Source organism: Panulirus ornatus, chromosome 31 (assembly GCF_036320965.1).
Source record: "Panulirus ornatus isolate Po-2019 chromosome 31, ASM3632096v1, whole genome shotgun sequence".
Taxonomy (NCBI): domain Eukaryota; kingdom Metazoa; phylum Arthropoda; class Malacostraca; order Decapoda; family Palinuridae; genus Panulirus; species Panulirus ornatus.
The window spans coordinates 7,288,423-7,301,157 of NC_092254.1; the positions used below are offsets into that span (position 1 = coordinate 7,288,423).

General features: G+C 37.5%; 1 protein-coding gene across 2 annotated transcripts; it reads right to left on the minus strand.

Moving 5' to 3' along the window:
- Nucleotides 1–1,532: 1,532 nt before the first annotated feature.
- On the minus strand, nucleotides 1,533–12,735 carry ProRS-m (prolyl-tRNA synthetase 2-like protein, mitochondrial). 2 transcript variants are annotated; one of them, XM_071680592.1, is made up of 8 exons: nucleotides 11,938–12,735; nucleotides 8,811–8,988; nucleotides 6,850–6,923; nucleotides 5,611–5,741; nucleotides 4,875–5,005; nucleotides 3,437–3,627; nucleotides 2,912–3,127; nucleotides 1,533–1,843 (listed from the first exon to the last, which is right to left on the minus strand). In XM_071680592.1, the coding sequence occupies exons 1-8, from the start codon at nucleotides 12,097–12,099 to the stop codon at nucleotides 1,550–1,552; spliced, it is 1,377 nt and encodes a 458-aa protein (XP_071536693.1). In that variant the 5' UTR covers nucleotides 12,100–12,735; the 3' UTR covers nucleotides 1,533–1,549. The 2 variants fall into 2 exon arrangements, with proteins under 2 accessions (XP_071536693.1, XP_071536694.1); XM_071680593.1 differs by lacking the exon at nucleotides 11,938–12,735 and adding an exon at nucleotides 11,161–11,331.

The following is a 12,735-nucleotide window of genomic DNA, read 5'->3' on the forward strand; positions in this document are numbered from 1 at the left end:
GCGTCTGTAGTGCTACTCCTTCCTTAGCTTTTGTCCTCTCACCAAACCCTGACTTTACTCCTAAGACATTTTCAAGCCATTCTTCCCCTTATATATATATATATATATATATTTTTTTTTTTTATACTATTCGCCATTTCCCGCGATAGCGAGGTAGCGTTAAGAACAGAGGACTGGGCCTTTGAGGGAATATCCTCACCTGGCCCTCTTCTCTGTTCCTTCTTTTGGAAAATTAAAAAAAAAAAAAAAACGAGAGGGGAGGATTTCCAGCCCCCCGCTCCCTTCCCTTTTAGCCGCCTTCTACGACACGCAGGGAATACGTGGGAAGTATTCTTTCTCCCCTATCCCCAGGAAATATATATATATATATATATATATATATATATATATATATATATATATATATATAACCAGAAACCATACTCCCAAGAGAAACATGAGTCACACTCTCCTGCTTATGCTCTGAACATCACCAATCATTAAAACACTATAAACACCATTTCATCATATCCCAAGTCCCTTCATGTACACAATGCAACCACAATTAAAAAACACACAGTGCACTTACTACTCAACTGCCTTGCACATTCTGCACATGGAAGCACACATAACACTTCATGACAAATGGTTCTGACCAGTAGACATGGCCAGCTTCCTGAGTGTTGCAGGAGGCTCACTAGGACTGAAGGGACTCCTGGGATAGGAAGGTAAGGTAGCAAATGTTTCCCACTTCAATTTCATAACTTCCATGTGAGTAAATCCAATCTGTCAACGTCATCTATGGCCTTCCCATACATCCTCTTCTACTTTATCTAATTGTATACTCTTTATCATTCATCTTTCATCTATTATCTCTTCATATCCTTTTTCCTTTAAATGATTTACTGACAACTTTTACAGTACCTTATTCTCCCCTGAATATCTAAATAATGTTGTACTCTCATTAAGCCATATGAAGTAAATAGAACTTTGGGGTTTGGCTGTGGATGGTAGGCTCCAGTTTTAGTGCATTATACAGGACATCTACAGAGTGGATATGTGCAAATGAGGTTGTTTTTATCTATCCTGATGTTAACTCACTAAGGCAGGGGAAGAAGCTGTACATGTATATATAAAAAATTCTAATACCAAGCTCTTGTCCTGTAAAGAGACACATGGACCTCTCTACCTGGACTCACAAGAAGGAATCCCTCCCTCTCCAAAAATTTTATTGCATTATAATCAACCTACCTGTATCCTAGATGATCATATGATCTCTTCCACTGTAACTGTTTTGAGAACAAGCTAAATATTCATATTGCCACACAAAGCATCCCTGGCTAAGCAAATTGAATATATGATATTAGTTTTATGGTGTAATCTCATTTGAAACAATGTTTTCCAAGTGATATCCCACATTCTACTACACATTCACGATGTTGAAAGGGCTGATAAATTAATATTTATGGTAGATTTAGTTTATAAATCTACACACAATACAAATTTACTTCACAATTTTTGAGGTGCAGCATATTTAACTAAACACAATCTAATATTTTCTGAATTAACTTTATTGTTCTATTGATACCTCCTTTAAATAATTTAACAATAGTTTATGTGAAAGCACCTGCACTTTATTACTTCTAGAATCAATAACTTCAAACAATGGTACAGTTTCACAAGCTCTCTTTCCCACAACAATAATTAAGGGGTATCCAGTTTTCTTTGCTTCTGTCACACGCTTTCCAATGGTAAGTTTATCCCTGTCATCCACAATGACATCATTCTGAAAACCTTGCATGCAGCTGATATACTCTGCCAGATGATCTACCCAAGGCTTGGCACCTTCTTCCTTACTTCCTTTCTGTTGTGAAAAAAGGATATGAGAATCATTATACTTATTCAGTGATAGACACGGTCAATAAATTCAAAAGAGAGCTTATACATACAACAGGAATTCATAAAATAAAAGAGTAGATATCTAAGATCTGAGGACGATAAACATACACAAAGGTATATGTATGGTAACCCTTGCGCTGCACCCAGCATTAGAGTGGTGTATGAAAGGAACATGATGACTGAAGATACTCAATCCACTCACCTTATTTCATTTATCTAATTCCATGAAACATATTAAGGATGCACCAAACAAATATATGTGATAGTCCAGCAAGAAGGATAGAGAATTTCTTAACTTACCAAACAAAATTACAAATCAACAGAGTGAGTAACAAAAGCTTAAAGGAGAGGCTGGAAGTGGCTCAAAACTTTACAGATGAACCCTAGATAGACAACTATGCTAGCAGGACACAGTGATTATGTGTACTAGGATAGCCTCACGGCAAAAATTTTGTCATAGGTACTCACAAGTACAGCTCTCCTTCTCACCTTCTTGCCTTCTTTCTATACTGCCCTCAGAATAGTCTCTGAAGAAATGCCACATACTTTCCACATTATCCTCAAACCTGTCTCCTCTATTGTTTTTTCCTCTGGCTTTTTCTAATACTCTACCATTATTTCATCTTCATTCCATCACCTTGATGCTACTCTCATTTTCAAAGGTACCATCTAATACTATGCATGAATTAAAGAAATTTCAATTTTGAACAATGTATGAATGTAATCATTTTGAATTAATATACTACTGTCTATAAACTAACTTCAAAATACATATAGGTTTCTATGTATAATAACTAATTACACATTCATAATGTACTTAACCATCAAAAAAATTTCTTATATTAAAATCAAAATTTTCTTGCTTAAAAATGCCTAACAAGGTTCACAAAACCAAGTTTTTCTAACTAAATTGCAAATCCATTATAGTCAACTAGAACATTAAATTAAGATAATGCAACGAAAGCTTTTTAAGCAAACTTCAATTTTTTTTTTCATATCCACCACCCATTATGCAAAAGCTACATCAATTCACCTTAGGAGTAATAAGGCAGACTTTGAAGGGTGCAAGGATCCATGGCCATGTGATATATTCATCCTGAGACAGTACTTCCACCACTGCTGCCATTATACGGGAAACTCCAAGGCCATAACAGCCCATTTGAAGTAACTCTGGTTTGCCCTTCTCATTTTGATAATGTGCATCCAGTGATTCAGAGTACTTTGTTCCCAAAAGGAAGGTATGTCCTACCTAAAAACATACTCATTTTGTTACTATAAATTTAGGAATTATTGATAAAGACAAACATAAAGAAATATAAGGAGTATAGGTCATCTTATTTAGATGCTAAAAACAAACTGGACATACAAGCAACTCTTTTGTACATGTTCATCAACTGATGGCAGTTCTTTATGATTACAAAACATTAAAGTACAAAAAGAATTAAAATCATATTCATCATATATGTGATCAATCTATAAGTTAATACGCAAGAAAAGTTCATAAAAGGGTTAGAAAAAAAAAAAGGACCGAGGAAGAAATTTTTGAAAAAACACATACCTCTATTCCTGTAACTTTTGTCAACTGATTGCCACACTTGGTACAAGAGACATCATCAGGGTTAGCAACCAGCTGAGAATTAGTGGAAATGCCACAGGCATTACATAGCAGCAGAGTGTCTTCTCCTATGGCAGCCTGGTAATGGTACTCATGGGAAAAGTTACCACCAATGTTACCGCAATCACCAGCAACTACAGGAATAACCAAATTTTACTACACACTTCTGGTTTTTCATACTTGTTCCAAGGACAAAGATCAATAAGCTATCATCTAGGAATGTGACACCATACATGAACTGACAAAAATCTGATCTCCACATGTCCAATATGCCATGTTCCATTCATCTGTATCCCTGGCCAGCTTGAACTAATCCTTTACGCATATGCTCCTCAAAAACACAAATGTCCCCATTTCATCATGCCCTTTAGCCTTGGTCACTCCTTTCCTTTCGCCACACTGAAATATTCCCTCACTCATCTTTCTCACACCTATTCTTTCAATGTACTTCATAACATCTCAATATTCCAATCTTCATTCTTATTGTCATTCTTTCTCTACTCTATACTTCAAGCTAACATGGAAGCATAAGTCCACAGACAAAAACTGGCCTACCCTTTAAGGATGCTAGGGTCCAAGAACCCCCAAATGAAACCTTGCCAGTATTTTGGGACAAGTGTAATTTTCCTAGAGTTTCAAAGCTCTGGATGAATGAGAAGTAATGAAAGCCTAAAGTCCATACACAAGAGAAAACACTAGTCTGTCCATTAGAGAAGTTAGGGGCCAGGACCCTTAAAATCAAAGCTGGCCTGTATGGTGAGTATAGTGGTGATACAAAGCAGTAATCCTCCAAAGCTAAGGTTTTATGATATTTGGGTACAGCTTCCTTACAGTGAGCTATCGCCTGAAGGAATGTATCTTTTTTCCTGTCAAAGACATAAACAGGCTCTTTCACTGGACTTTTCCTTGCTGTATTTCACTCTCCAACAGAGAGACCACAAAGCCTCTCTTAGCCACTGCACTTGATTTCCCTCTAATCAATAATACCCAGTTACTTTCTCACGCCTATTCTCAAGTTCTATCTTATACATGAGTGAAAGTAACTCATTAGAATGAAGTACAATGACTCAACCATGCTATTGTAAGAGATTTGGAGTTGAAAAATATTTTGTGTTGCACAACTACACGCTTTTTATCAACAGAAATGGAATCGTAATCAAACATGTATGAAATATTATTTTCTTTTCCAATAACAAAAAAGTACCTGATCATTAGTTGTTCAGTATCATGGTGCTCTTCACATAAACTGAAAAATGAGATCAAGAGTGAGAAGTCCAACAACAAAGCAGAATTCCAAAATGCTTTGGAGAGAAAAGACTAATTCAAAGGTACATGATAATATACTTCATTAAATATTAACCTTTTAAACAACCACACTGACCTTTCAAATAAGGAACACCAATCCGTTGAAATACTCTGTCATATGCATTACATATCTCATTATAGGTGACAACTGCTGCTTCCTCCGAGTCATCAAATGTGTAAAGATCTTTCATCAGGAACTCTTTGCATCTGCAAAAGTATCCTAATTTTAGATAATAATTTATTCAAGCGATAGTCTCATTTTAATCTCAATGATATATATACAGAAACTAATAATAAAGCTGTGCTTTATCTGGAAAAGGTGGTATTCAAAATACCTTCTATAAATTCCTATACTCTATGTTGCACTGATATCAGCTATATATTGCAATGTGTTGCAGCATACTCCTTACAAACATGTTTCGGTAGTACTAACATACTTGCTCCTACAAAGATGGAATTACAGACACTTACAGCAAAGCAACCTTCCAACCTACCAGTCTTTGAGAGAGCTCTTAACTACAAGCTATATGGATAATTTAAATTCAAAACTAATTATTTTTATACTTAAGGAATAAAAGATTAGATAAAAACAATGCTCCCAGCCTTCCTTTTCCTAAGATAGAGCTCAATCTTTCACAGAAATCTATGAGGTTCATTAACATGACCCTCTTTTCATAAAGCAATGCTGTCTCTTATTTAGGCAAGTTCTCCTCTACAGAAATCATGCAACCTTACTTGGTCTGTATTTCAATATGCATGTGTGTGTGTGTATGTTAAGTGTATATCTAATTATGAAAATCAACACTTCACACCTCAAAAGACCAAAGCGTGGCTTCATCTCATCACGGAACTTGCTTGTGGTTTGGTAGAGACGAAGGGGTAGTTGTCGATGAGAGAGTGGATACACTTCTGATACCAGGTTCGTTACTGATTCTTCATGGGTCTGCAAAGAAGAGATAATTACTACAATTTGTTCACTAACATGCTTTGAACTATTTCATAAATTTATGAAATGGTTCATGGTTTATTTGACTGGCACATGCAGCATTTCTTTGTTGAAGTTGGCTGAGACGGCATGGGCAGCAGTGTTCCTAATCAAGGCCATCCCTAGCCTGAGCCAGGTAGCCATTTTACAGACCAACCCCTATGGGTGGATGAAGAGCTGGGTTGACTGTGGACTGACTGCCATAACCAGGATTCAAATCTATGCGCTCAACCCTGGGCGGCGTGTGAATGCATTAGTCAGAAATTCAAACCACTACACCACTGTAACTCCCAATACCACTGGGTAATGAGGAGGCAAATCATGTCATATGATTTCTAAGACTGTTCCATGCACATAAAAGCCTTATTTCAAACAGCAATCTCTGTATTTTCTATGGGGTTATCTTCAGTACAAAATAAAGTGAATGGGCAATGTTAATTTCCTAATTCTTCACTTATTTAAAGTTGATAGGTTTTAGCAGAGTTCCCCTAAACGGGGTGGACCACTTGGGGTGAGTTAATTGCAGAGAAACTGTCAGGTTTGTCAATTCAAGAATATCATATCTGACATCAAATCTACAAGAGTGATGGGTAATAAATAAATATATCCATAGGTTTACACTTCTTTCAGAGGAAGTACTGTACTTTTCATAAACTGTACACAAAAGGCTGAATATTTTAGGGACAGCCATAAGGTACTGACCTTCTCTGCTCATTCATAGTAAGTGTTAGTTTCAAAAACCTCACTATAAGATGAAGCTTCTCAGTAAAGTAATTAATGATGAAAGATATTTCAACAGTGACTGATTTGGACAGCAAACCCAATATATATATGGACACACACAAATATGGGCACACACACACACACATAAAACCAAAACTAGCATATGCTTCTCAACTTTGGTCACTGGATCTAAAGAAACATATACAGTTCATAGAAAACATTCAGAAAAGTGCAACATAGATGGTGCCAAAGTTAGGAGAGCAAAGGTATATGGAAAGACTTTAAATCTGTCCAGCTTGCCCGCCAATACTTTATGAAATCACAGTTATTCTTCAATACTTACTGGACTAAGTACATAATCCTTGTTGTGTCGATCTTGCACTTTTATCAACTCTTGACCTGTTGTATCCCAACGACCTTAAATGACAAAGAGATTAAGTTAAAATATATTTTAAATATGAAGGTTTTGAAACTTGAAAAACCTATCTCTCCAAAAGCATGAGAGACATTCCCTATAAACAGTGGAGTTAGGATCCTTTAACTCTGTGTTTCGGGAGGAGAACACAGGCTTTCCCAACCTATCCCTCTCACCTCAACAAGATAGTGGCTGCCTATTAATTCTGGACTTTCCCTGAGCCAATCCAAGGCTGCTACAAAAAATAACATAAAAAGAAATGGCTCTCATCTACTGACAACTCAGTTATTCAAAGGCAGCAGGCATCAACTCATAAGAGGTCATAGTTGGTAAAAAAAAAAAAAAAAAAGTTTAAAAAATGGGGGTGAGGTACACAGATCAGGGCAACTCACACCTCTTGACTGCCCTACCAAAGCCTTGGGGCTTTGGGCAACCTCCAAACAACATACAACTGCATAACAGCTCATACTGATGGATCATCATGGAAGATTCTAAAAGGAGTGTCATGTTGTGCTGTGATGTAAATATGCACCACAAATAAACTATTGAATGTAAATTGTTTACACTTTAGAATGCTCTCACTTGGACTGCAGTAGAGAAGCACCAGACTAGAGAAGTTTATCCCAAATAAAGCTCAACAGAGAGATGGGAAAGAATGATGAAAAACTTCAGAGAACTATAAAATGCTTTGGAGGGAGGTAAACTGCATGAAGAAAATAAGAAAACAAATGGAGGCAATAGTGATAAGTGTAGATGACAAAGTGTCAATGGGCAAAGATAGAATGAGTATTTTGAAGGACTGTTGGACATGTCAGATGATAGGGTGGCAGATGTGCTGTGTTTGGGACAAAGTGGCATGTGGAGTGAAAGTCACTTGCAAATAGTATGATTAATGAGATACTGATAGCCTTGTGTAAGATGAAGTGTGAAAAAGCAAAAAGACTGAATGGGACTGCAGTTGAGCATTACAAGAAAGAGGGTTACCATGTTGTTAATTGGTTTTAAATATTCTATTCAGTGTTTGTATGGCCCAAGGTTAAGTGCTTGAGGACTGGCAGAATGCAGGTATAGTGCCCTATATACAGTCAAGGGGTAAAAAAGTGAATGTTCAAATTATACAAGTATAAGCCATGAGTATACCTTGCCTGGTGTTTAGGAGAAAGTACAAGATAGTTTGTACTGAGGCAAAGGCATCATGGAAGGTGTTATGAATAACTGGGAGGTTATCAAATACTTTGGAATGTTTTACCAGGCATGCATGCCCCCAAGAAGTTAAGAAGGTTCATAGTGAGGGCAGGTCTGTATCAAGGTGTATGAATGCATGTGTGTATGTGTGATCACTTATTTTCATACTTGTTCACCATTTTCTGCACAGCAGGGTCAGACCAGAAACAAACAAAGAACTGCCTCATTTGCACACATCTACTTTAGAGCTGTCATGTTTATTGCACTAAAACCAAAGCCCTCCTATCCACAGCCAAGCCCCATGTTCTTTCTGTAGTTCCTTTGATTATTAATATACCCTGGTTTAGTCCAATGACTGCACTTTGCCCCCTGCATACCATATTGCTCCAATTCACTCTATCCCCTGCAAAGCATTTCTATGATTCCTTAATCTATGAATACCTCCTAAAGAAACCTTCTCCTCTTCACACATTTTGTCTTCCAGATATGCAATCAGCTCCTATTTCACTGAAGTAATAGCTAAACCGATATGCCAAGACTCTTAGGAAGGTACTTTGAAAGTTGCTTTTGATATTCAACGAGTCAAGTTATGGACATGGTCAGAAACACGTTTGGATATAATGCTGGATGTGTCACTCTTCTGTGATGGAACGAGGAAACATACTTTGTACTATATAGTTGGAGAAATAAATTCGTCTATGTACCTGTTATTTTCCACAGATGACCACTTGTTAGGAGAGGCAAAGATAGCTTTTGAGCACTAATACTTCTCATCTCCTCATCAATTAGTGCCACCAACTTTGATATCACTCGCTGACCCAGTGGCAAAAAGGCAAACATTCCATTGCTCCTTAAGCTTACTATGCCATAGTCCATCAAGAGCTGTCAAAAATGCAGTCAATATTAGAAAGATACACAAACTGGGTAAAAATCTGTTAATACCATCTGCCATAGCTGTATTCTAATTCTTAGAGACTGGCCAGCATTATACACAATATAACCTAAGCTCCACACCATAGAAAAATTCTTGTCCCCAGCCATCTCACACTTCACTATCACCAACCAAGCCAGCAAGAAGCTCATAACACAAACATATAGGAAGTAATATAACCCAAATCTTTCCTCACAAATTGCAAACTACATATGGTAAAGAAATCTACTCAAGCAAAGCCTTTAACTATCAAGATAGATCATAAAACAAATACAAACTCGACAGAATACTGCTGCTATCTTAATTACTGAAAAGCAAACAGTAAAATGGCTCTACCTCCTTATCACTGAACATAAAACCAATAACAACCTACTCTGGCAAACAATATAAGAACATCCACACCTCCCACACACGAAGCGCTTCTCATCCTAATCAAAAACATCCCTTCCCTCGCAGAATGCACAGACATATTAGTAGTCATCACACGTTACTCAAACATTAACCGTATCTCTACCATAATCCAAAACAGGAAAGCCATAAAAAGCCTACAAAAACCACCTTGGAACAGCTGCTCTTCCACCCTTCACTCCCAGTGACACTCAAAACACATTCCAAACTTCTATATAAAGTGCTTTACCCTGATTATTGTTCAAGTCCTAATATCTATAACCACTTATGGTTGCACAACAAAATCCATAAAATCTGGAAACAGCAATATTTTACCCATCCTACAACCCCGCAAACCACCAAACTCCCCTTCCTTCAAGAACACTATGTCACTGCTGTCTTCAGTATCAAAACAACTGAAAACCTGTTCATCATCAAGAGAATCGACCAGAATATCCCAATTTCACCTACACAGCATGGATTTACACTCTCATTCCACTGCCACACACACACACGTCAGAAAACTCATCCTGAATGGCTTTAACCAACTACAAACCTTCTCCCATATAAATAGCAATAGATATCAAAAAAGCATTTGACACAGTCCTCACTTATGAGATGATATCACCCTCCAAAATAATGACACAAAATGGTTAGCCAACTTTTTAGCTAGCTACAAAGCTAACATTACTCACAAAATCTTCACATACAAAATTCTAGAGCCCTACATTCGAGTTCCCTTGGGTGCACTTTATTCTCAACCCTCTTCAATTTCTTCCTACATGACCTCCCTGCATACCACAGTGAGACAAAAGCTCTCATTCAAAAATGACCCCACAATCATATAACAGGCCCTTCACACTACCTATGCAAACATGTGGCAATACATTATGCCATCACAACAACAGCTCACCCTAAACAGAACGTCTGCATCTATAGAAAAGTCCACTCTCACTCTCCTAACTACTCACTGAAATCTCCTGTTATCCTGAATGATCAACCACTTCCAAACAACAAAACCCCAACCACACGAACTATCACACATAACACACACATGGCATTCACTACCTACATAAAAAATACCACAAAGGCCATAAACGAGGTAACTGGTCTTAGAACACAAAAGTAGCACAAGAAAAAGAATCTGTTAATGCCCACTACAAATAATTCATATGGTCTTCCCTAGACTACACTTTATCTGCTTGGTCATTCATCCAGTCAACAGCAAATAGTGTATAAAATAAACTATAAACACTGCAAAATAGGGCAATCAGAATATATTGCCACTTACCTTGCCACAGCAAAGATTTCAAAACCTGCACAACAAAACAAAAATCCTTCCAGCACGATATCATCTAAACGTGATCAGCTCAGTTCTTTGCAACAGGCCAAAAATCCTTCTGATCTAAACCACTTCATGATCAAAAACCAACCCCAGAGAAAAAAAGACTCACCACTGCCTCACCCTCCAATAACGTATACAGTAGTTACATATACCCTACCTCCTCTCCCAACACACATGATACTAACAAAGCATGTGGCTTGTAACAGTGGCTACACACAAAAACGACCCAACGTACACCCAATCGAATTCTGTGATATTAAAAAAAAAGTGTGTGTGTGTGTGTGTGTGTGTGTGTGTGTGTGTGTGTGTGTCAATAGTGGGGAGGGTTATGAATATCTGATAAACTGAAGGGGTTTAGTAACAAAATCAACAAATCCAATGAAACCCTCACCTCAGCTCCTGTAGTAGCTTATATCTATGAAAGAAATATGCCAATATTAGAGTGTCTGCTGATGAAAACAGCATGGAATGGCTGCTTGTGTGATGAGACAGTGACTTGATCTACACCTCTATCTGTCATCGTTTGTTGACATTTGTTTGCAGTTAGCTCATCATTCCATCATTGGTGTATCTGGTTTATTTCGACTTAAGTACTGAAAGAGGAGAAATCTGGGATTATGAGGAAGTTAGGTAAGGTTTTCACAGTTTCTGCTGATTTTGCAATAAACATGTTTTCATTAACTAAGCCAACATTTTCCACTAACATAACCCTCACCACTTTCGCCTTTCTAACCTTGGAATCAACACAATGCTCTAAATCCAGCTCCCTTCCACTCATATTCTACTCTTCCACTGTAAATCCACCGCAAATCAAAACTACTCAAAATTTAAAGCTAGTTTTGGTACAAAGTGTTGCTAACCTGGTATATTACCGACAATATATTTCAAATCATACGAATGACACTTGGTGTCACAGCAGCTTCTAATTCAGCAGTTTTAATGCCCATGAAATACACACAGCATTTTTATAGGTGTCGATCATAGCCCACTGACTATCCATAGAAGAGGTAGATAGATGGAACCTAAGAGAACAGACAGTAAAGGTAAGTGGCATTTGACGAAATCTACATTTAGCAACCATGATATAAATGCAAAAATAAGTGGATCCTTTTTAAGTTAGTGCTTTCTCACCAGGTTCATAAATATATAGTCACATACAGGTTATTACCTTCTGGGAGAGCGACATTGGTTCTCCCTTCTTGACGACGGCATCTTTGGGCTTGACATTAAGAGGCTGGAACAACTGTGACACCTTATACTGGTGGTGGTATCTCCGGTAGATACTCGACAGTTTCCTGTTACTGGCGAAGAACTGGAAAGTTCTTGTCATTGTTCAAGTCCTAGTACCACTTGAAGTGTTCTCTCCTAACCAAGGGTGGAACAGTTTACCAACAAACGTGAATTACAGACGACGAACGACGGCCGTGCTTATCATTAAGGAATTTCCCTCACCTTCCGGGAATATGTGTTAGATAAGGCCGCTATCTGCAATGCCCTAGCGCTCGCTTGCTTTATCTCGTCTATATCCCTTCAGTCACTTGCCAAGCTATTCATCTTATCAACAAATATCCATGGAAATCCTCTTTACTTAATCTGCCACATTACGTACGGAGCCATCGTCTCTCGGTAATATAGCTGAAAATTATTCAAATATTCATGTACAGCTTGAGTACATGTGTTGCAATCATTTAAAAGTGATCAAACCGTACTAGGAAACATTCAGACTGTAATACACTATACTGAAGAGAAAGGTTATCATAGAAGTACTCCCACGTCCAGTATCAAGGTACAGTACTCACGAGCTTTAAAAAAAATTGTTTTACAGAACAAAAAGGTTAACTAAAGCAGAAATCTTGCATAGTTCACTCGTATGTCTGTTACCACTACAAAACCATTTTCAATTATCCTTATTAGCGAATAATAATAATACTTTAGCGCTGAGCTATATCTGAATTTTCATACGGGA